This window comes from Rhinatrema bivittatum, chromosome 5 (assembly GCF_901001135.1).
Source record: "Rhinatrema bivittatum chromosome 5, aRhiBiv1.1, whole genome shotgun sequence".
NCBI classification, from domain to species: domain Eukaryota; kingdom Metazoa; phylum Chordata; class Amphibia; order Gymnophiona; family Rhinatrematidae; genus Rhinatrema; species Rhinatrema bivittatum.
The window spans coordinates 314,485,214-314,511,359 of record NC_042619.1 but is presented as its reverse complement, the minus strand read 5'-3'; the positions used below and the strand labels follow the sequence as shown (position 1 = coordinate 314,511,359).

Genomic DNA, 26,146 nt, shown 5'->3' with positions numbered 1-26,146 from the left:
CTTTCCAGCCTTTTCAATTTCTCATACTCTTCCCTATCTTTATGGGCTGAGCACAGCTCCTCTAATTTTTTAAAGCATATTTTAATTTCCAGCCACCCATATCCATGGTGCCAATATTGGGGGCTTTCCTTTAATCCAATAAGCTAATAAACTAAGACCCACACCCAACCCAGGTGCACCTTTCAGCTCCCCCATTCAATTTTTGTCCTCCATTGTTGGCCAGAGAGTTGCCACCTGCTGCTGCTGTGATAATGTCTCTCCCAGTTCCCTGTATTCATGTACCTTCCTGACCCTATTCCAAATTCTGCAACCTACTGGGGCACAGCCTTTCCTGTCTCAAATATGGCTGAGGAGGGAGGGAATGTCTGCTTTTTTTTTGTGCTCTTCTCCTCTGCTTACCACACCTAAGCTGCTTCCAAGGAAAGGGGTGTGTCTACTCCTACCAATCCACTCCTGCATAGCTTTCCTTAGCCCCTTCCTTAAACTTTATTCCCAGTCCCTTTACTCTCCCTCCACCCTTTTTAATTCCTTGTCTCCTCTCTCCTCCCTATCTTTCCTTCATCCTCTTCCAGCTGTAGCTTAGTCATTCAGAATGCCACCTTGTCACTCTTCCATATCCCCCCAGGGTCATAGGGCAGCAGCCAAGTTATGCATTCCGGGCCACTAATCCTGGCCCGGCTGACTTAATCACTTTCCTAAGAAAGTGACCCTGAAGACAACAGCACAGCTCAATGACTTCGAATGCACAGTCCAAAAGATATAATTGCGATGGAGAAGGTACAGAGAAGGGCTACCAAAATGATAAGGGGAATGGAACAACTCCCCTATCAGGAAAGACTAAAGAGGTTAGGACTTTTCAGCTTGACCTCATGAGAGGTCTAGAACGGGTAGATGTGAATCAGTTATTTACTCTTTCGGATAGTAGAAAGACTAGGGGGCACTCTATGAAGTTAGCATGGGGCACATTTAAAACTAATCGGAGAAAGTTCTTTTTTTACTCAACGCACAATTAGACTCAGGAATTTGTTGCCAGAGGATGTGGTTAGTGCAGTTAATATAGCTGTGTTTAAAAAAGGATTGGATAAGTTCTTGGAGGAGAAGTCCATTACCTGCTATTAAGTTCACTTAGAGAATAGCCACTGCCATTAGCAATGGTTACATGGAATGGACTTGGTTTTTGGGTACTTGCCGGGTTCTTATGGCCTGGATTGGCCACTGTTGGAAACAGGATGCTGGGCTTGATGGACCCTTGGTCTGACCCAGTATGGCATTTTCTTATGTTCTTATGTTCTGTTCAGTTTTCACTGGAGAAGGGGTTGGAGATGGACCTCTAATAGTTGCCACGGATACATGTGAGAACGGGGACGACACGACACCATTTACAGAGGACATCATCTATGTGTATTTGAAAAAACTGAAAGGATGGGTTTAATTAAAACCGAGTGTGGCCATGAGAGTAAAAATACATTTACTTCCTTATTCACACCCATAGCTGTTTCCATGAAGTTTGTGTTTAGCAAAATTTGTTTTGATCTATGATATTGAGGAAGAATTCTTGCCAAGAAAGGGTGACCAGATTTAAATTCAATTTTGGTTTCCTTCCCTTCCCTTCAGGAAGAATTTGGTTTCACTGGAAAGAAACCCATCCACTTCCACTACTACAGCTTGCTATGTTTGGAATTGTATTTTCCAAACTGAAATATTTCAAGCCTAGAAGGTTAAAATTTGATCATCCAGTCCATAAGAATCAGAGCCAAGTCAGCCCAATCTACAGAGAACTTCTTTGTTTAGCTAATGCTGAACCAGACAGGATAAGGGGGAGGAACCTGAACCAACTGACAGCCAATGTAACTGTTCTTGGATCTCATACTTCCTGCCTGCACATTTCAGTACTGTGGCAGAGTAATGTACCACATAGGTATTAGGGGAAGCCTAATGAATCTGTTCATCTGAAAGAGTACCTACATGAATAGGAAGCAACATTGCATATTAAATAATGCTTTTTATGTATCTGCAGTGATTGACTAATCTGAGTTTCACACTCTTTTAACTGCAGGCGGACCCTCAGAAGGAAAACTAGTCCCGGGAGATCAAATCATCATGATTAATGATGAGCCAGTCAGCAGTGCTCCAAGGGAGCGAGTCATCGACCTTGTCAGGTATTTTAGCTGTCAGCCAAGACCCTGTTCATTAAGAGTGCAGTCAGGATGTCTTCCCATCTACCTGCTTATTTTACTTGTTTAAAATATTGGTTATACAGAGAAAGTAGATTAGGACAAATGTTCTGTTTAGAGCATATCCTTGTACCACATACAGCAGAGTACAGCAGAGGAGCTGGAAGTGTAACCAATATAATGACTTGCAGTCACACAGGGTTGAACTCAAATCCTTTAACACCTCAAAAGACAAGTAGGACTGTACCTGCACTGTATTTGGGATGGGTGGTCTTTTTAATGCTGTATGAAGGCTTTGTGTCTTCTATATCTACAGTGAAGCCTTCATTACCTTTTAGTTATTTTCATTGCTATGAATAAATCTTAGCGCTTTTGAAGGGTGTTAAATTGTGAGCTTTAGACATTTAAAGCCTCCATTTATTGAAAATAATTTATGCTAGGTAGATGCTAGTCAGTGGTAGTGCAATGTGAGCTTCCTCTGTATATGCTTTCACTTTGTTCTGGAAGAACCATTCCTTTTAATAGAGTAATTTTCATACTTATTTTATTCTTGTCCCCTAAGCTCAGGCAACAACAGAATGATAATGTAAATCTGGGGCCTTATTCATCAAGTCTTTTTCCATAGAGACAGAATGGGGGGAAAAGCCTTAGTGAATCAGCTCCTTAAAGTTATCTGTGACAGTATTTTATTATGTAGCCACCTCTGCTTTAAGAATTTACCTGAGACCATCTAATTATTTCAGTTAGATCACCACATCAACATCAGGCAGTAATATACATCTAACTCTGAACAGCTTGCTCTTTTACCTAATTTTCTAATCTCATTACTGCTGCAGTTCAAGTTGTGTTCTCCAAGGGGCCTACTTACTAAAAAGCATGTTAACATTGATATAGTTTGTTTTAGCAAGCATTTTTCCCACATGCAGTACATAGAGTTTTACCACATAATCAGGCCAATCCACCTCTCCCAGGCACCTGATTTAGAGCGTGTTTTCCTAACCTGTACACAGCCACAGGTTAGGAAAATGGACGCTCGTCAATTGAGCATTCCTTTTCCTAATCTGACCGCCGGCACACTTTTTAAAAAAAAAAATTGGGGGACATTCTAATTTTTTAGTTCCTCTGACTTAATATCGCCATGATATTAAGTCGAAGGAAGTACAGAAAAGCAATATTTTCTGCTTTTCTGTACACTTTTTGGGTTCCTCCAAAATTAACGCCTGCTCGGGGCAGGCGTTAATTTTGGTGAGTAAAAATGTGCGCGTCGAGTATACATTATTTTTGGCATTGGGGGGAATAGATAATAGCCTCATCGGTATGCATTTACATGTGATGAGTGCTATTGCCTACTCGCATTATTGGGCGTGCGTTTTGGACGCACTAATCCCTAGAGATGTGAATCGTGTCCTCGATCGTCTTAACGATCGATTTCGGCTGGGAGGGGGAGGGAATCGTATCGTCGCCGTTTGGGTGTTTAGAGTATCGTGAAAATCATTAAAATCGTGAACCGGCACACTAAAACCCCCTAAAACCCACCCCCGACCCTTTTTATTAAATCCCCCACCCTCCATAACCCCCCCAAATGCCTTAAATTACCTGGGGGTCCAGCGGCGGTCCATAGCTAAATCGGGGGAAGGGGGAGGGCAGGAAAACCGGCACACTAAAACCCCCTAAAACCCACCCCCGACCCTTTAAATTAAATCCCCCACCCTCCCGAACCCCCCCAAATGCCTTAAATTACCTGGGGGTCCAGCGGCGGTCCATAGCTAAATCGGGGGAAGGGGGAGGGCAGGAAAACTGGCACACTAAAACACCCTAAAACCCACCCCCGACCCTTTAAATTAAATCCCCCACCCTCCCGAACCCCCCCCCCCAAATGCCTTAAATTACCTGGGGGTCCCTCCCCAGATTTTTATACTTCTTTACAACTATTCCCATTTACTTACCCACCAGTGTACTCCAACAATGGCAACGAATTTTGTGTAGCTATATTTGGCGCAAGCGTCCCCCGAGGGTGGCGCGGACCACGTTGTATCGTCCAAAACTCCGGGGGGGTGTTAACTTACCGAATTTATTGTGGTATTACTCTGCTGCGCAACTGCAAGCTTTGGTTGCTCTACATCGCACTGGTGACATACCACAGTGGGTGCATTTAGAACAATCACTTATAGGGGATTTTCCCCTTTCTGCGCTGCCCTGGCAACCTAAAGTAACATGGGGACCGCTCCTTTATCTTCCATTCGCGCTCCGCACGACTCTTCGTGTTTGGCACAATTGGAAGCTCGCGCTCGTGGGTCCTGAGAAATACACTATAATGACCCATATGCGCTCTAACACAGTATATTCTTCCCAGGATAATTCGGCGGCCTTGACTCAGTGGGCATCTAGGGGCATTATTCGTCTGTTCCATGTCCAACAGCAAGGGTTTCTTATGACCCGCGACCAGCTTTGCTCAACGTACACTTTGCCTGAGATAGATTTTTTGCATTATGCTAAGCTGTACTATTTTGTTCAGCGGGGACTTCGTGGACGTGACTTAAAATTACAGGGTACCCTTTTTGAAACCTATTGCAAGAATGCGTCCTCCATACGAGGTGTTATCTCTAAAGTGTATGGCATTCTTAATGGAATAGCAAAGGATCCCCCCCGACATCGTGATCAGTGGGCTTGGGACTATCAGTGTCAGTTGGACGATCAGGACTGGGATGCTATATATACTATTGCCCATAAATGCTCAGTGTCGGTGGGTCTACAGGAGAATTGTTATAAACTTATATATAGGTGGCATTATACTCCGGTCCAATTACATAAATACCGTCCATCCCTATCGGACTGTTGTTGGAGGGGGTGTGGGACTACTGGCACCTATTATCATCTATGGTGGGGATGCCAGAAGATTGTTATAGTTTGGCGGGAGGTTTTTGTGTGGTTGTCCACGTTAGTTCCGGATCCGATAGCGGCTGAGCCTTGGCATGTGCTCTTAGGCCTTCCAGTTCCCGGACATAATAAACACACCCAGAGGTTTTTGACACATGTTTTTATTGCAACTCGATCTGAAATTGCACTACATTGGAAAGGGGTCACAGTGCCGAGCCTGTCTAAAATACAACATAGGTTACACACATTTTATCAACTCAGTAGACTTACTGCTGTTCTTAGAGATCGCTTGGGCATTTTTGAGAAAACATGGGTTCATTACGTTCAATGGCTTGGCTCTCAGGCACTTCCATCTCCCCATGTCCCTGGTCCTTGAGCATCCTTATGGCTCCCTGGTGTTTACTGGAGTTTACTGGTGTTTCTTGGTCTTTGGTATTTTAATATCCTTTTTTATGCATCTACGTGATCATTTAGTCTGGGGTACCTCACACTGGATAAACCGAGGAATTTTTCCTCTAACTGTTGTCCTACTTACCCTTACTCTTCTCTAATCCTTCTACTCTTACTTTTCCTCTTTTGCCCAACTATATCTCTATGTCCCGATGTGTGTGGGGGGTGGGTTCTGGGGATGGGATATACTTACACGCTGTATAAAATTGGTCAATTGAGGTTTTGTTTTCCTGTACGTGGAAATCCACGACTTCATTGGTATTTGGGTTCTGATACATGTTCAGGGTTGTTGTTCTGTTTTTTCTCTGCTGTGTTGTAGCTTTGATTGACAATAAAACTTTTATACACAAAAAAAAAAAAAAAAAATTACCTGGGGGTCCAGCGGCGGTCCGGAACGGTCTCCTGCAATTGAATCGTGTTGTCTTCAGCCGGCGCCATTCTGCGCCGCCATTTTGCAAAATGGCGGCGCAAAATGGCGGCGGCCATAGACCAACACGATTCGACTGCAGGAGGTCGTTCCGGACCCCCGCTGGACTTTTGGCAAGTCTTGTGGGGGTCAGGAGGCCCCCCCAAGCTGGCCAAAAGTCCCTGGGGGTCCAGCGGGGGTCCGGGAGCGATTTCCTGCCGCAAATCGTTTTCTGTACGGAAAATGGTGCCGGCAGGAGATCGACTGCAGGAGGTCGTTCAGCCGGGGTCCGGAACCCCCGCTGAACGACCTCCTTGCAAATGGCGGCGCAGAATGGCGCCGGCTGAAGACAACATGATTCAATTGCAGGAGACCGTTCTGGACCGCCGCTGGACCCCCAGGTAATTTAAGGCATTTGGGGGGGGGTTCGGGAGGGTGGGGGATTTAATTTAAAGGGTCGGGGGTGGGTTTTAGGGTGTTTTAGTGTGCCAGTTTTCCTGCCCTCCCCCTTCCCCCGATTTACGATTTTTTGACGATAAATCGGAGGAATTGGTATTGTATCGTGGCCCTAACGATTTTTGACGATTTAAAATATATCGGACGATATTTTAAATCGTCAAAAAACGATTCACATCCCTACTAATCCCCATTTTGCATCGGTGGTTATAGATGCGCGTCCAGCTGAGCGCTGCGGCCAGCACACGGTATTGCATCAGCCTGATAATATCAAAAGCAGAAAATGTGTGCAGTAAAGAGAGTGTGACCCTTACAGCACTCTGAATATTCTACCTGTTCCCACACACTAGTCAGTCCAAAGTTAAAGAACCAATTAACTGGGCGGAATTTCTCACCAGCAACAACCTGCCCACTATCTTGGACCACCTCTCTCTCAATCTACTCCCAATAATATCAGAGCCACTATAGATTCCCTTCTCCCAGCCACATCAGAACCCCCTACTCCCTCTCCCCCTGCTAGCCAGCAGGAGGATAGGATAGCATCTTACCTCCTACTAGGGGTGTGCATTCGGATTGACCGCATTAGTGAAACGCAACTCATTTTTTTTTTTTACTTAAAAAATTGATTCGACATAAACGATCGGATTTCCCACATATCGAACATAGATATGTTCGATATGTGGGAAATCGCGATTGTTGAGCCAAAATAAAAATATAAACCCCCTCACCCTCCTTAATCCCCCCCCCCCCCCGACTTACCACAACTCCCTGGTGATGGAGCGGAGTGAGGACGCCATTTCTGCAATCCTTGGCGAGAAGCATGTGACGTCGGCGGCACGTCGAGTGACGCCGGCGTCACGTGATTCCCGGCTCGTTCGCGCCGGACGGCTCGTTCGGCCCAAAAAGAACTTTTGGCCAGCTTGGGGGGGTCAGGAGGCCCCCCAAGCTGGCCAAAAGTTCTTTTTGGGCCGAACGAGCCGTCCGGCGCGAACGAGCCGGGAATCACGTGACGCCGACGTCACGTGATTCCCGGCAAGTTCGCGCCGGACGGCTCGTTCGGCCCAAAAAGAACTTTTGGCCAGCTTGGGGGGGCCTCCTGACCCCCTCAAGCTGGCCAAAAGTTCTTTTTGGGCCGAACGAGCCGTCCGGCGCGAACGAGCCGGGAATCACGTGACGTCGCGTCTGAGTGACGCGGCGCCACGTGATTCCCGGCGAGTTCGCGCCGGACGGCTCGTTCGGCCCAAAAAGAACTTTTGGCCAGCTTGGGGGGGTCAGGAGGCCCCCCCCCAAGCTGGCCAAAAGTTCTTTTTGGGCCGAACGAGCCGTCCGGCGCGAACTCGCCGGGAATCACGTGACGCCGCGTCACTCGACGTGCCACCGACGTCACATGCTTCTCGCCAAGGATTGCAGAAATGACGTCCTCACTCCTCGCTCGATCACCAGGGAGTTGTGGTAAGTCTGGGGGGGGGATTAAGGAGGGTGAGGGGGTTTAAATTTTTTTTTTGCACATATGTACATATACCCAACTCATTGGATTTTTTTTATGTCCATATTGGCCGCAAGTGGGACCCCCTTTCGGACATAAAAAATATGAACATAAAATTTTGCTCTGCACATCCCTACCTCCTACTAGCTTGGTCTCCAGTGTCAATCTGGTGCCATCTAGCAGTATTACAAACTTAAAGCCACTCATGTGCAGTTCAAAGTTCACAGCGCCAGTAGGCAGTATCAGATTTTTACTAAAGGATAAGCCAGTAGGAGGTAAGTTGGTATCCACCTGCTAGCTGACACAGAGGGAGTAGGAGAGGACCTGGGAATGGGGAAAGAATGGTAATTGCAAGAGTCTTGGTGTTGCTGTGAGATGTAGGGGGTGGCTGGATGTTGCTAGGTGGAGGACGTCTAAGTGGTAGCTGGATTTCCACAGGATGAGAGTCTAAGGCAGGGGTGGGCAAGTCCGGTCCTCGAGGGCTGCAAACCAGTCGGGTTTTCAGGATACCCCTAATGAATATGCATGAAATAGATTTGCATACAACTGAGGCAGTGTGTATGCAGGTCTCTCTCATGCATATTCATTAAGGATATCCTGAAAACCCGACTGGTTTGCAGCCCTCAAGGACCGGAATTGCCCACCCCTGGTCTAAGGGGTCTTGATGTTACTAGGAGAGGAGTGGGAAGCCGGGGATTCTTCATGCTGCCATGGTGAGGGGGAGAGCAGTATTCTGGGTCGATCTATCTATATACCTAATACTGACCTTGCTATGCTAGATTGGCACTCTAGGAGTTTAGAGCCCCAGACTTGTAGTTACATTTTACAGATATGAAATTTAACTTCTGATACTGTGGGTTGTATATAGCATGGTAATGACTAATGAGGTCATTACAGTGCTATGTAACTATTTAGCATATGCAAGCCCACTAACTTTCAACACGTCTGATCATGTTGGTGTGGCCCCATGGTAGGGCTTTTGTATAACACATGGGAAAAACATGCCTATCGCACATGCCAAATATGGGGCCTGATGCACTACATTACAGACACAGAATGAGAGAAAAGTCAGCAAATCAGGCCCCTGGTGATGGTTTAGTACATACGCCCTTATGTTGAATGCGTACACTATGAGAGAGAAATCAAATATTTTATTACTTTTCATAAGCATATCTGGGACCTCTCCAGATCTGACATGGAGACTCTGGCATTCTAAAGGAATTGCCAGGTCTCTGGGCCAAAACTGGAAAACTCTGGAAACTTATGTTTCACTGCTGAAGTGACAAGTGGTGGCATAGGCCCCAAAACAAGATGTCATTTGAGCCCATGCCAGCAGAAAGAAAGAGATGGGGGGGCAGCATTAGCCATGCAGGCTCCGACAGAGGAAGTCAGCTGGGCCCAAGCATGCAGGAAATGTACGGAGTGCTAGCTGCACAGCCAGAGCAAGAATGGGGGAGCCTCTGCTGGAGCGGACTGGAAGAAGGAGCTGGGTAGCATTTACCTGTGCAGCTAAAAGAAGGAAGAAGAGTCCCATTGCCTGGTCAGTCCTCAGATAGGAGGCTGCGGCTGCTAGGATCACCATGGGTAGAAAAAGAATGAGTAGTATGTGTGTTTATGTGTGTGGAAGAGGGAGAGAAGTGAGAGTGTGAGTGAACATGGGAATGAGAGGAATGAAGTGGTTATGAGTGAGCATGGGTGTGAGAGGATTAGAAGTGAGCAAGGGAGCATGAGAGGGAGAGAAGTGAGTGAGCATGATTGTGAGAGAGAAAGGTAGTGAGTGATCATAAGTGTGAGAGGGAGCGAAGTGAGTGACTGAGCATGGGTGTGTGTGAGAATAAACATGTGAGAGTGTTGTAGTGTGTGTGTGTATGAGAAAAGAGAAAGCTTATGTGCATACCACCTGCTCCCCCTCCAACTAGCTAATCCACAGTCAATTTCAGAGTGACTGGAAATGAAAAGTTCCCAGATATGTTCATAACAAAATAAGAAGTGCCATGCTGGGTCAGACCAAGGTCCTTCGAGCCCAGCATCCTGTCTCCAATAGTGCCAGTCCAGGTTACAAGTATCCATCAGATCCCAAATTAGTGGACCTATTTCTTGAATCTCCCTCCCAGGGATAATCGCTGGCTTTCCCAAGGTCACCTGCCTAATAACTCTTTAATAGCTTTTCCTTCAGGAACTTGTAAAACCCTCTTTTGAACCTCACTATGTTAGTTGCCTTGACCACAAAAATACAGAAAGCTATTCAAGACAGAAACGTAACACATTTGTATGTAACTATCATCTATGCATGATACTATAGACTAATTCAGAAATTGTAATTTCTACAATGGTATAGTAGAGGACCTATTATCCTATTTTTTTTCTAATGGGCAACAATCTTGTGCCTTCATGCATTAGAATCTAAGTTTAAAAGTAACAAGTCTGGATCTGGCCTAAAGTCATGAAAGAGTAACCGTGATTAGGGATGTCTTGTATTATGAATGCCAAACAGAATTTAGTATGATTTACAGTAGTACCCTCACCTTAAGCTCCTTTCCCAACTGCATGAGCATTAAAATATTCTCCCACACAGGGATGATAACTTTCAAACCTGCACACGGGCACACAAATGCACACGAGCATTGGCCCTGCCCAGGGTTGCAGCCATTTTATAACTTGTGTGCATGTATTCGTGCATGTTATAAAATAGCCTGGCCATGTGCACATGTGTGCCAAATTTTAAATGAGCGTGCAAATCCTGCTTCTGCATAAGTCAGGGAATTTTAAAAGGGGCACGCACCATCATTCCCAGATTTACCGGTTCATCCCCAATTCACCCAGCTGAGAGAGGTCCTCCAAAACCCCCTAGTTTAATAGCCTTCACCAGTGGCCTAACTAAAGTATGAGGCACCCAGGGTGGATAATTCCTTTGGCATCCCCCTCCCCCCCAGATTCACTTCTCTGTGTCCCTTCTCCCCCCACTCACTTCTCTGTCCCTCCTCCCCCCCCCCCCCCAGTAATCTCCAGTTCCCCTCTCCCTCACACAGGCTCCCTCTCTCTTGCACACACTTTCACACACCACTGCACACAGGCTCCCTCCATTTCTCTCTCTCACACATACACACCCCTTCACACAGCTCCCTCTCTGACACACAAGCATGCACTCTCACTGCCATACACACACTCACACACACACAGACTCTCCTAGACATACACATAGACACAAATACACAGCAGCAGTTTCCTCCTTCAGCCCCTGCAACAGACAGGGACTCTTCATTTTTCTTGAGGCGGCACGGGGGCTGGTGCGGCTCTACTTCCTGCATCTGTGGTGGGGAGGGTAGTGGGCAGCAATGTTGCTCTTCCTCCTGCTTCGGGCCGCAACTGCATGACCTTCCCTTCTTCCCACCCGCGCAGACCCACCACTTCCTCTTCTAGGCCGCGGAGGGGTGGGAAGAAGAAGAAAAGCTATGCAGTTGCTGGATCCAGACCCATGGTGCTCATGTGGCCGCCCAGTGCTCCCCCCCGCTCACGGCCCAGAGGCCTCTCTCTTCTTCTACCATGAGCGGGATGGGCTTCGCTTGTGGCCGCTGACCTCCCAGCTGGCACCCCCCCCCCCCCCCGGCTGTCACCCGGAGTGGACCACACCCTCGTACTCTCCCATAGTACGCCACTGGCCATTCCCCTAGTTATTCCCGACCCTTAAAACCCCACCGATCTGCTAGTTTTCTTTATTTTTTAACTTACACGGCATCCATACCAGAAGTAAAGTTACATGGCAGGGGGTCTTGGTGCACGTAGATCATTAAGTATTTACTAGCACATCTCAGGTTCATACCCCAAAACACCCATGTCACACCCTGACAATGCCCACACCTCACTCCTTTTTGAATACTTCCGAGATGCGCGCGCTTCGGGAGATACGCATGCATCTCAGCAGCTTTCAAAATCCACTTGGTGCTCTCGAGCCTGACATATTTGCACATCCCCTAATTATAGGTACATTTTTAAAGTGTTGCTTGCGCAAAAATAGCCACATATGTGTGAATTTTAAGAAGTCGGGAAGAGGCGTGTAAGTGCGTTCAAAATAAGGAGGCAGAACATGAGTGTTCAAAGACTGATGCATGTAACCATGAATTTTGCAAAGGCAACATGTGTATATTGCATGCATAACTTTGCTACAGGTCCTCATAAGGAGTCTTGAAGCGAGAGAGACAGAAACAACCTCTGTATAGGGTCAGTCTGACACTCTATACATAGGTACCACTGTAGAGGGGCACTTTAAATCGGGGTGGGTTTTCGGGACGTAGGTTGGGGTTACAGGGAGTGGTGTTACAGACATATTCACAGGTATTCATTGACATCACTAAATAATTTGTCTTCATAAGCAATGAAAAGGAGTTGATGTGTACAATGCAGCTAGCAGAGAATGCAGTGTGTACTAGGGATGTGAATCGTTATCTGACGATTGAAAATATCGTCCGATATTTTCAATATCGTCAGATATCGGGGGGTCCCCGATAGTGATAGGAAACCCCACGATTAATTTAGTGGGTTTTCTTATCGTTATGGGGGGGGGAGGTGGGAAGAAAGGACACAACCTAAAAAACCAACCTGACCCTTTAAAATGAGTTTGTTAGTATCCCCCCACCCTCCGGACCCCCCCCAAAATTTTTTAAATACCTGGTGGTCCAGCGAGCATTCTCCCGTGCTCGGGCTGTCGGCTGCCACTAATCAAAATGGCGCCGATGGCCCTTTGCTCTTACCATGTGACGGGGCTATCAGTGCCATTGGTCGGCCCCTGTCACATGGTAGGTGCACTGGATAGCCCATGCCATTTTTAAAGATGGCGCCGGCCGTCCATTGCTCCTACCATGTGACAGGGACCAGCCAATGGCACGGATACCCTGTCACATGCTAAGGGCCATCGGCGCCATTTTGTTTACTGGCAGCCGACGGCCTGAGCGCAGGAGAATGCTCCCGGGACCCCCACTGGACCTCAAGGTATTTAAAAATTGGGGGGGGTCCGGAGGGTGGGGGGATACTAACAAACTCATTTTAAAGAGTCTGCTGTATTTTTTGGTTATCGGCTCAGGCGCAGCCAATAAAAAAAAACCCAATCGGACTGCAAGATAAAAATTTAACGATGTGAATCGGAACTGGAATCCGAACCGATTCCGGTTCTGATTCACATCTCTAGTGTGTACAAATCAACTACTCTTGTTAGATCCCAATTCAAAGTGCCCCTCTACATTAGTATGTATATATAGTGTCAGACTGATCCCATACAGAGTCTCTCTCTCTCTCTCTCCTTGTGCTGAGTGTGTAAGATACATATGTGTAAGGCTGTTGGCATACACACCCCATGAGTATTTTAAATGCTACGAGCATACTTTATAAAATGAGATGTATCTTTGAAATACGTGAGTTTATGGACGCACGTGCATTCCTTTTAAAATATACTAGTTTTGCGTGCATTGGGCTTTTAAAATTCATCTTTAAGGAAAAATAGGTTCATATGAAAAACTGAAGATTATTAATGCATTATCTTGCTTTCTGTTGCTTTTACATTGTGCTAAGGAAAAGCATTACGTTTTTTGCGTCACTTGCCAGAAGATAAATAACTATAGTTTCAATGGCTGTTGATTTCTGGATGGTGTAATATGCATCAAAAGTGAAGGTATGCAGCACAACATTTCTTTGGGGGCTCATTTAAACACTTAAAGAAAACATGACTTATTTCAGCATACTTTGGATATGCCAAAGTAAGATTTTTTTTTTTTATCATCATGCCTCACTAACCCTATGGAGCCAACAAGATTCAAACTCCCATCTCAAGGATTAATGGATTTTCCCAACATGAAACTCTGATTACAGGCAACAAAGGATTACACGATTAATTTCCAGGCATCAAAGGATTAAATCATTAATTGTAAAGTGCATTGCTGTGTCTCGTTTCTTAACCACATGAACGCTAAGTCTATTCTGAACATTCTGTGCTAAGTAAGTAGATTTCCATGACAAGTTAACCTTCAATGTAATTGATGTGGTTAATTATATCATAAAGGGTCAGGACTGGACTTGTGTACTTAGAGCGGTAGCTACCCATGACCAATGAAAATTAAGATCTTCACCTTAATTAGCAAAGATTAGTTTAGCTTTTGTTTCTCTGGTCTTTAACTGTCAATTCTCTTGATTTTGTTGTGTGATTACATGGTTTCCATTGTGATAATATTACCACCAAGGAATGGAAAGCATTGCCAGGACCACATGGATTTCAATGAAATTCACCCAATTATGTCACAGCCTATCAAATTTGGAGACATTCTGATAGACTGAAAGGCATGACACATTATCAGGGCATGCCCAATGCATGTATGATTGTAAAAATGTATCAATTGTGTAGTCTTTCCTAACTCACTGATGTTTCCAGGAGCCATTTGGACTTCCAGTCTGTGCTGTAAGTTCATAGCTGATACACTTCAATTATTATACTCTTATACTTGTGAAGAATAATTCAAGTACACACTACACAGTATATTATGAAAGTAGTTATATATAACAGTTAAAGCAAGCAGAACATTATACATACAGACCCAAAGTTTCTATTAATCATGATAAATATATTAATGCATTCAGTGCAAAATATATTAAAAGTCATGCTCTAATGCAAAAAGTATTCCAGATTTATCAATGAAATTGTCACAGTTTTCAATGTGTAAATACTAGTGGCAAACTGGAGCAATTGTAATCCTCCCCTTTTATGTACTGAAGAACACTGCCATAATGTTCTAGCACCTCACTGGTACATCTTTTTTTCATATAATGCCCAAACATCATATTACCTATCATGCTGGACTATAACTTTTATTGATTTCACCCAAGATTATCCATGCTGGGCACAGCACACTCTGCAACAGGCCTAAAATCAAAGCTCAAAGCAACCTATAGCTTATACAATTAAGGAGTCCTGAAGACTCAGTAAATCTGCTGAGAGGCAGACTTCACAGTGCCCACATGAGAGTCTTGATCTGCGGACAAGGTGGATTTGCCCTTGCCTCAAATTTCAGTTCAGATCCACTGGTAAAATATTCATATTTAGGAATATCATGAATCAGCCTTACATCAGTGGGAGAGGGCTTCGGTCAATAAAATGGCTCTCATTTTGGCAGATTAACAAGTTTTCATATAAAAAGAATAACTTTCCGCGCTGTGCGCTGACATCATCCAGGGGAGACTGGCCCGAGCATAAAGGCCAGCCCCCTGCGGCACATCGACGCCAAAGGGGCGCGCGCGGCTTTCCTGGAGGACTTCAAGTAATTTCTCATTTAAGTTATATTTATAACTTCATTTTGAACTGCGAATTGTGAGTATATAGAATTTTCTTCTCTCCTTCGTTAATCTCCTTCATCCTAGAGGTGAAAAATTAATTAAATAAGGATAAGTGAAGAAGTAGTGATTGAATTTGTGATAAAATAGTCTTAAAATAATGCCTCATACAAAAAGAAAGGCCAGGATTAGGGAGGTAATAACTTCCTCTCCAAATCCTGTGCCTATTCAATCACAAATTCCAACCTTCTTCTCACCAGCATCTTTAATTGAACCGGTGGAGATGGCCGCTGAGGAAAATGTCACAGAGCGGGTGACAGATCCTCTGGCCGAGGCATCTTTGACTCCCGGAGCCCCTAAGACTCCTCCCCCACCACAATTAAATTCTTCTGACCATTCTATTAATGATTCTATCAGTGTATTGGTTGGGGAAGGAGCCCAGGCAGTAGGAGGCCAAGTTGGATCTAATGAACAAAAACAGCTTGTAAAATCTGAGGAAATAACTATGACTTCAATATGGTCTGCAATAAAATCTTTGGAGGCTGCTATTGTGAATTTAACTAATATCACTGCGACATCTAATCAACGTTTTAGTAAAATAGAATCCGCGGTGTTGAAATTGGAAACACAACAACAGGAAATGGTCATGAGAATAAATGGACTGGAAGGTGGTTCTCAAAAGCTTACTAAAATGGAGATTTTATATGATAAAATTCTTGAAGCCATCGAAAATTCTCTGAAATATCTAAATTTGAGAATTCTGAATTTCCCTAGACATCATTTGATTGCGCCGCTAGAAATGTTTAAAGAATATTTTGGTTCTATTCTGCAAATGCTGTTAAAATCTATTCCTCCCAGAGCAAGGATTTATTATGTAGGAATAAAGGGGAAAAGTGCAAATGCAGAAAATAAACCTGAAGAGGCACAACTAAATATATCTGATATTATTGAAGCATCAGTGGATACAATAATTTATTTATTTATTTATTTATTTAAAATCTTTTCTATACCGTCGCTAAGTTATACACCATCGCAACGGTTTACATGTAGGCACAAATTTAATGTAGGTAAAAGTGTACTATAGTACATTCTAACAGGTGCCGTCAAAGGTTCGGTTACAATATATCATTAGACAAAATAATTTTTAGAGAAGTGGGTCATGACAGAGTGTACTGAAAGTACTTTTACGGGTAATTTATCATACATAGTGTTATCAATATGTTAGTTTTGATGTGGGGTTCATAGACTACTCTACTGTATCGTCCTAAGTACTGTGTGTCGGTGCTTATCTGCTTATTCCTGAATAATTTCTATTCTCCCGTCTCCTTGTAAAATGCCTGTTTAAAAAGCCATGTTTTTAAACTTTTCTTAAATGCCTTGAGATCACTTTGTAATCTGATCTCTGGAGGCATTGTGTTCCAAATTGTGGGTCCTGCTAATGATAGAAAATAGAGCTACTTTACATGTATCCTTTGTTTTTGCAGCTGACAGGGATGCTGTTTTTCGCATTTATATGAGGAAGAGACTAGAGAAGTTCCATGGGGCACCTGTTTGGATTTATCCTGACTTAGCTCGTCAGACCCAGTTAAGAAGAAAACAGTTTTTAGCCATGAAAAATGAAGTAGAAACTAAAGGAGGGAAAATGATAATAAGATTCCCATGTAAATGCGAAATAACACATCAAAATCAGAAATATATTTTTTACGCTATTTCACAGCTGAGAGTTCACTTGGATTCACAGGCCTATGAAGCTTCTGCCTTGGGGATAGAGGCACAATAGATAGAAAGTGCTAACTTATCCTTTTTCAATTGTAAAATGAGTTAATCTCAGTGATTCCTTAGACCGCTAGATTTGTTTATTAACCTCTAGTAGATTACCATTAAAATGTTAAGGTAGATACATTAGTTATGGGTATATTACAATACTTAATGATGTTATTACTGTATCTAAATATAATTACTATGTATAAATTGAAATGCATAAATAACAAAATAAAAAGAATAACTTAGGTCATATATATAAACACAATGAGGTCAATATTCAAAAGCCATTTAGACATACTTTGCAAGTATTCATCTAAATGGCAAATGTGGCATATTCAACCATTTATTCATCTAAATTATAGCTGGATAATTACTTATCCAGCTATGAATTAAATGGTTAAAAAGGGGACGTTTTGGGAGCGTTCCAGGGAGGGACTGAGATACCTGGCTAACCTAGCCGAATATCGGGTATATCTGGCTAGGTTAGCTGGATAACTTTAAATCTGCTTCTGAGCAAGTCTAAAGTTGTCTGGCCCGGGCCCACCAATCCAGTTAGTTATTTAAAGAAATCGTAAATCTTCCTTCCCTGCCCGGACTCTCCTGCCCATCCATGGCTTAAAATGTGCCAGTCAAGTCTCCCACAGATCTCTCCTCGGACCCCTACTTCATCCCCCTGAGACATCAAGATCCGTGCAAGCAGCGGGTATGACCTTACCCGCTTCCCAGTACTCCAGCATTGAGTCTGTCAGATTCAGCACTGGAAGCATAGGTAGTGCACAACTTACTCTGACCTTAGTAGTGAATAAATTATTGGAATTGCTGTTAAAACAGAGTGTGGTAACTCGAACGGTAGCAGCTTGGAAACAGCCAGAGGTAAAAAAGAGGCAGACTATGGCTGTTCCTTATGTCCAGTTTATTTACAGTGAAAAGATAGCTCAGTGCAAAGTAAAACAAACAAACAAATTAGGCAGCTCATCTTGATGTTCAGTAGGGATGTGCAGACAAAAAGTTTATGTTCATAAATCCATAAGTCGAAAGGGGGGGGTCAATTTCGGTCAATATGGACATATGTAGAATTCTATAAGTTGAGTCTATGTCCATACGTGTTATGACTGTCCAAATCCAGAAGTGGATCCTTAGGCCGACCGACTCGGAGGAACGGCCGGGAGGCAGAATCACACTGGGTGGATGGGCTTCACCTGAAAACCCGCGACCCCTCCAGAGGAGCTGTGGGAGACCAGATCGCCAGGACTTAGGAGTCTTCACCCTGGAAGCCCGAGGTCCCCCCAGGAGAAGCCCGTAGGGACCCGGACCGCTGGGACTTAGGCGAAGAGAAGCAAAAACCCAGTAAGGAATACGAACCGGAGTCAGGACAGGCAGCTGGCAGGCGGAAGATGGAGTCACGGACCGGAGTCAGAACAGGTGGCAAGCAGGCTGAAGATGGAGTCACGGACCGGAGTCAGGATAGGTGGCAGGCAGGCTGAAGATGGAGTCACGGACCGGAGTCAGGATAGGTGGCAGGCAGGCTGAAGATGGAGTCACGGACCGGAGTCAGGATAGGTGGCAGGCAGGCTGAAGATGGAGTTAGGACAGGTAGCAATCAGACAGATGGGGAATCACAATGACAAGCAGGAACTCAAGACCCAGATATCAGGCAGGAATCAGGACCAGGCAGGCAGGCAGAAATCTGACGACAGACAGCAGGGATCAGAAACCGGAAGACAAACGGCAACAAGCTATTCAATGAAAGAATCTCGTTGCAAGGCAACGTACAGTTTCCCGGAGCTTGTTTTAAACCCCTACCAGCTTCTGATGTCATCAGGGGGCGTGTCCTTCCAGGAGAAGGTAAAAGCCCGGTCACTGAGCCAGTGACCGGGATCGCAACAATACGTGCACCGATTCCCTAAATAAAAATTTAAACCCCTCACCCTCCTTAATCCCCCCCCAAGACTTACCAAAACTCCCTGGTGGTCGAGCGGGGAGTCAGGACACCATTTCTCTATTCCTTTGCGAGGAGCACGTGACGTCGGCGTCACGTCGGAGTGACGCGGACGTCATGTGATTCGCTGTGCGTTCGCTCCGGGACCCTCGTTCGACTCAACCGGAACTTTTGGCCAGCTTGGAGGGGTCAGAGTGTAGCCAAGATATTGGACTTCTTGTCATTCCAGCTGTTTAGGCAAAATACAGAGCAGTTATGCCTAGGGACATTTGCAGGGTGACCACATGGTCATCTGTTCACACTTTTACAAAACACTATAGATTACACCTTCAAGAAAGGGAGGAGACAAGTTTTGATATTGGGGTCCTGGAAGGAGCACTTGGGATCCCACCCAGGGAAAGTACAGTTTAGGTACATCCCACAGGTTACTGGTCTGGCAGGACAAAGAGAAAGGCCCAATTAGATCTTACCTGCTAATTGGCTTTCCTCAAGTCCTGACAGACCAGTCTAGATCCCACCCATAAGAAAAGAATAAACAGTCATGTGAATAAAGGAACAGAGTTTGATAAGTAAGTTAAAACATAATGGAGCACAGCTGAATGCAAAGGCAGGCTGTTCTCCACTTATTATTTTCTTTCATTTTGTGATGTGTCCTGGATCCCTTATTGCAGATAGTAAGGAACCAGCATCCTATAATACCAGGGAAAATGTCACCCTGGGGAAAACAAGACAGACAAGGGAGCAAGCCGGGTAATGAGCTGCTAAGTCTCCTTAAATTAAAAAAAAGAAAAAGAAGAGGAATAAGAATACAAGCAACATGCCACGCTTTGGCAAAAGACTACTGACTTCCCCTCTGCTGGGCCAGCCTTTATAGTAGTATTGTCAGAGAGGAAGCTTTCGCACTCTTCCCCCATCTGCTGGTGGGAAGGAAAATCCCCACAGGTTACTGGTCTGTCAGGACCAGTAATATGTAGGCTAAATTGAACCATTTCCTTGAGACAATCTTTCTAGTGGTCACATAAGGTCAAAGAGGTTCTCAATTATGAGCATTGGGATGAAAGGTGCCGCGCGTTCACCGGCAAGCTTTGTGAGTTGGCATGTGGGAAAGAGCGGCAATACAACTGGACCCGTTTATGTAGGACCAACCTTAAGAATTGTGCCACTATCTTTTCGTGGTTCCTTTCTTCTCTCAGGTGCCCCACTAGAAGTTAGCTGTATGCTAGTTGCATGACCTTCTGATGGTAAGGTTTGGAAACTAGGAGTTGTTCTATCACTTCCCCCTCCAATTTTCTCTTTGTGACTTGATAAAGTAAATCTCTTTTTATCACAAAATAGGGAGCAACAGGGTCTGTAATCTGCACTCCAGGGTCTACCTTTCCTTCCACCCTTTGTATATGCTCCTGGGCCCACTTATAAGACTCATCCTCCCTCTGGGCCCACATAAAGCTCCCCGGGTCACCCCCAATTTTCCAGGGGCCAGGTAAGACATTCTGGGTGGGCGCTTTTCTTTCCCCAAACCTTCCTCTCTGGCTGCCTCTAAATTAGCAGCATAGGTGTATTTGTCCTGTTGGCATTGCCTCCAGGAGTTAGGAGTCAGAGTAAGAAAGAGATCAAGATCCTCCAAGAGGAAGAGTTCTGGAAAGTCCAACTCTTCATTGTTGTGGCTGGACGAACCCATTGTAAACTGTTTCCAGAGACCCTTGAAGTTTGGACAGTCCTGTCCTATGATCCCGGGGTAGGACAGCCAATGAAGAACTCTCACTTCAGTTTTATCTTGACTGGCTAGGGTTGTATCTGACTCGTGGGATACTGTCAATGGTCCATGGGGATACATAACCAATGAAAGGAAGAAATACATCAAAGGTTCTACAATGTTCATCAAGTTAAAAAAATGTTATTGTACTTAGGCAAGCAAAAAAGGGTTCAGAGTATCAGCATCAAGCCAGACTGTTTATATCAATATCAGTGGTCCCCCAACATGGGCCATGTTTTGTGAAGACTGCATTAGGAAAGAGCCTAACAAAATGATAAAGACAAAAATCAAAAAGAAGCAATTTCCAACAATGCACATAAATATGAAAGAATACAAACAGAACAAGGATCATAATTGTATCCATATTTATACTACTTCAGCTTACCCATTGAATATTAATAAGATATTCAAGTGAAATCAAGAGTTGTAATCAAAACATCATTATATCTAAAACATCATATAAAGAAACACAATATGAATATTTTAAAAAATGTCTGAACACTCTGGCTTCATGTTGATACTCTGAACCTTTTTGCTTGCCTAAGTACAATAATACGTTTTTGAACTTGATGGACATCGTGGAAACTTTGATGTCCTTCCTACTTTCGCTGGTTATGGCTGGATCCTAGCCTAGTACTATTATTTGCCTGGTGAATACATGCCAGGGATACTACTTGATCATAGTCAACCTGGATTTGCTTCATCAACTCTCTTTGCATGACCATTTTTACACTCCCAGAGTCCACTAATGCTTGAGTTAGAATACCATCTAGCTCCAGCAAAATCATAAGAACATAAGAAATTGCCATGCTGGGTCAAACCAAGGGTCCATCAAGCCCAGCATCCTGTTTCCAACAAAGGCCAAACCAGGCCACAAGAACCTGGCAATTACCCAAACACTAAGAAGATCCCATGCTACTAATGCAATTAATAGCAGTGGCTAATCCCTTAGTAAATTTGATTAATAGCCGTTAATGGATTTCTCCTCCAAGAACTTATCCAAACCTTTTTTGAACCCAGCTACACTAACTGCCCTAACCACATCCTCTGGCAACAAATTCCAGAGCTCTACTGTGCATTGAGTGAAAAAGAATTTTCTCTGATTATTCTTAAATGTGCTACTTGCTAACTTCATGGAATGCCCCCTAGTCCTTCTATTATTCGAAAGTGTAAATAACAGATTCACATCTACTCGTTCAAGACCTCTCATGATCTTAAAGACCTCTATCATATCCCCCCTCAGTCGTCTCTTCTCCAAGCTGAACAGCCCTAACCTCTTCAGCCTTTCCTCATAGGGGAGCTGTTCCATCCCCTTTATCATTTTGGTTGCCCTTCTCTGTACCTTCTCCATCACAACTATATCTTTTTTGAAATGCGGCAACCAGAATTGTACACAGTATTCAAGGTGCGGTCTCACCATGCAGCAAAATAGAGGCATTATGACATTTTCCGTTTTATTAATCATTCCCTTCCTAATAATTCCTAACATTCTGTTTGCTTTTTTGGCTGCTGCAGCACACTGAGCCGACGATTTTAAAGTATTATCCACTATGATGCCTAGATCTTTTTCCTGGGTGGTAGCTCCTAATATAGAACCTAACATTGTGTAACTACAGCAAGGGTTATTTTTCCCTATATGCAACACCTTGCACTTATCCACATTAAATTTCATCTGCCATTTGGATGCCCAATCTTCCAGTCTTGCAAGGTCCTCCTGTAATATATCACAATCCGCTTGTGATTTGACTACTCTAAATAATTTGGTATCAGCCGCAAATTTGATAACCTCACTCGTCGTATTCCTTTCCAGATCATTTATATATATATTGAAAAGCACTGGTCCAAGTACAGATCCCTGAGGCACTCCACTGTTTACCCTTTTCCACTGAGAAAATTGACCTACTCTCTGCTTCCTGTCTTTTAACCAGTTTGTAATACACGAAAGGACACCGCCTCCTATCCCATGACTTTTTAGCTTCCTTAGAAGCCTCTCATGAGGGACTTTGTCAAATGCCTTCTGAAAATCGAAATGAACTACATCTACCAGTTCACATTTATCCACATGTTTATTAACCCCTTCAAAAAAAAGCAGATTTGTTAGGCAAGACCCCTTGGGTAAATCCATGTTGACTGTGTTCCATTAAATCATGTCTTTCTATATGCTCTACGATTTTGATCTTGATAATAGTTTCCACTATTTTTCCTGGCACTGAAGTCAGGCTCTCTGGTCTATAGTTACTCAGATCACCCCTGGAGCCTTTTTTAAATATTGGGGTTACATTGGCCACCCTCCAGTCTTCAGGTACATGAAGGTTACAATGATAGGTTACATGAAGGTTATTATGATAGGTTACAAATTTTAACTAATAGATCAGAAATTTCATTTTTTAGCTCCTTCAGTACCCTAGGATGCATACCATCCAGTCCAGGTGATTTGCTACTCTTTAGTTTGTTAATCTGGCCTACTACATCTTCTAGGTTCACAGTGATTTTATTCAGTTCGTCTGACTCATCACCCCTGAAAACCATCTCCGGAACTGATATCTCCCGAACATCCTCATTAGTAAACACGGAAGCAAAGAATTAATTTAGTCTTTCTGCAATGGCCTTATCTTCCCTAAGAGCCCCTTTAACCCCTTGGTCATCTAATGGTCCAACCGACTCCCTCACAGGTTTCTTGCTTCGGATATATTTTAAAAAGTTTTTATTATGAGTTTTTGCCTCTATGGCCAACTTCATTTCAAATTCTCTCTTCGCCTGTCATATCAATGTTTTACACTTAACGACAATGCTTATGTTTTATCCTATCAGATGGATCCTTCTTCCAATTTTTGAAGGATTTTTTTTGGCTAAAATAGCCTCTTTCACCTCACCTTTTAATCATGACGGTAATCGTTTTGCCTTCTTCCACCTTTCTTAATGTGTCGAATACATATGGACTGTGCCTCTAGAATTGTATTTTTAAACAATGTCCATGCCTGTTGAACACTTTTAACCTTTGCAGCTGCACCTTTCAGTTTTTTTTCAAACTATTTTCCTCATTTTATCAGTTTCCCTTTTGAAAGTTTAGTGTTAGAGCTGCAGACTTACTAATTGTCCCCCTTCCAGTTATTAGTTTAAATTTGATCATGTTATGATCACTGTTGCCAAGTGGCCCCATCACCGTTACTTCTCTCACCAAATCCTGCATTCCACTAAGAATTAAATCTAAAATAGCTCCCTCTCTTGTTGGTTCCTGAACCAATTGCTCCATGAAGCAGTCATTTATTACATCCAGGAACTTTATGTCTCTAGCAAGTCGTGATGTTACATTTACCCAGTCAATATTGGGGTAATTGAAATCTCCCATTATTATTGCACTGCCAAATTGGTTAGCTTCCCTGATTTCTCTTAGCATTTCATCATCTGTCTGACCATTTTGTCCAGGTGTAGTATACTCCTATCACTATACTTTACCCAACACACATGGGATTTCTACCCATATAGATTCTACTGAGCATTTAGTCTCTTGTATGATCTTTATCCTGTTGGACTCTATACCCTCCCGGACATAAAGTGCCACACCCCCACCAAGTTGATCCTCCCTATCATTGCGATATAATTTGTACCCTGATATAGCACTGTCCCATTGGTTATCCTCCTTCCACCAAGTCTCTGTGATGCCAATTATAGCAATCTCATCATTTGCTGCTATACACTCTAACTCTCCCATCTTACTTCTTAGACTTTTGGCATTGGCATACAGACATTTCAAAGTGTGTTTTTTGTTTGCATTAACCTGCTTTTCAGTTGTTAGGGATAATTCGGAAATCATAAGCTTCGGTGATTTTTTACATATAGACACACGGGCTATGTTTGCTTTTAATGAAACCTCTCTGTTGGGATGCCCTAACTCTCCTGTTTCATTAGTATCCTTCAAGGATACATTTCTCCGAACCATGCATTGCTGAGTGACTGTCTGCTTTCCCCCTTGTTCTATTTTAAAAGCTGCTCTATCTCCTTTTTGAAAGTTAGTGCCAACAGCTTGGTTCCACTCTGGTTAAGGTGGAGCCCATCCTTTCGGAAAAGTCTCCCCTTTCCCCAATTCCTTACAAAGCTGAATCCCTCTTCCCTGCACCATCGTCTCATCCACGCATTAAAACTCTGGAAAACTAGAAACTCCCTGGCTGGAAGCATCCACAAAATTATACAAATGTGGGGTCACAGCATGAATGTCCATCGACTCTTCTCCCTTGTGGTGAAATGGCCCCTTTCTCCACAGCTGAAGCATGGCTGTACAACTGGCATTTGCAGGTGAGGTGAAAAGTCTAGCTGAGCCTGCATCACTGATGGTTGAAATCTTTTAGGGCTCCACTATCCTCTATCTGGATCAAAGGGCTTCTCCTGGAAATGTGACGATTCAGCTATGGTCTGGACCTGATAATAGGCTCTCTCCTCAAGGGTCTTTTCAACTGTAAAGCTTAGGTGTTGGAAAATCCATTGCCGCATGGCCCATTCAAGGTTGTCCAGGAACTGTTCCAGCAGAACTTGCCTACCCCTATCTTGGTTTTCCTTTCCGGTTGCAACCACTTCCAGGCAGCATCTTTAAGCCTGTGGAATAGGTTCCTGGGATTTTCTTCTGCCTGCAGAACTCTGTCGAAATCACTGTTGGTAGACTTCTGGGGTGAGTCCCACTCTTTTGAGAATGGGAAATAAAACCAAAAGGTTACTAAGGGCCAAGAGTAACAGATAAATAATTAACCCACCTATCCTCTGGCCAGTCTGCCAGTTGTGCTGTACATTCAAAGATTTCAAGAACTCATCTGGGTCTTCTCCGGGGGTCATCTTAAGTAGTGTTGTGTGATGGGAGGTGGGTGCTAATGGCCGTTTGCACAGCTTGGGCTATCTGCGTTAGCACCATTTACTGCTCTTGTAATGCCTGCTGCTGATCAATTTGCATTTGCAGGGCATTTTGTAATTGTTGCTGCCCTGTAGCAAAGACTTGGATCACTTGCAACACTTCCCCTGCTTACCAAGCTGCCACCAACTATGTACCTCTCTGGGGATAGGCAAGAGGGAAAAAAGAAAATCTTCTGGTCTGTCCAACCCCTACTCATTGCTTGACCCCTGTATATATAGGCAGGGATAACCCCTTGGCCTGATGTGCAAGAGCTCGGTGAGTGGAACTGGGAGGTCCCAGAAAAAAAAAAGGAAAAAAAGGCTGTGGGCTGTTGTATGTGCTTCTCACTTAGTCAAGAAATCCTACTCTAGCATTGTATGTGTAACTCGAGACGTTGCAGCTTGGAAACAACCAGAGGAAAAAAGTGGTAGATTTTGGCTGTTCCTTAAGAGCAGTTTATTTACAGTGAAAATGAAGCTCAGTGCAAAGCAAAACAAATTAGGCAGCTCATCTTGATGTTCAGGTATCTCACTTAAATTGGACATCCCACATAAAGGTCTTAGCATATTCTTGGTTCCAGCCTGCTCCCTGGGGCCTCTCTAACCCTTCTGGACTCTGCCAATTTATATATGTTATGCTGAAGAGATCCTC

At 43.9% G+C, this 26,146-nt stretch overlaps 1 protein-coding gene across 5 annotated transcripts in view; it reads left to right on the top strand.

Moving 5' to 3' along the window:
- The window catches only part of FRMPD4 (FERM and PDZ domain containing 4), a 1,001,692-nt gene that overhangs the window by 810,936 nt on the left and 164,610 nt on the right, over positions 1–26,146 (top strand). For all 5 annotated transcript variants that reach the window (XM_029604343.1, XM_029604344.1, XM_029604342.1 and 2 more), the window contains one exon: positions 2,057–2,159. In XM_029604343.1, coding sequence (XP_029460203.1) covers positions 2,057–2,159 — 103 coding nt within the window. The remainder of the gene's footprint in view (positions 1–2,056; positions 2,160–26,146) is intronic.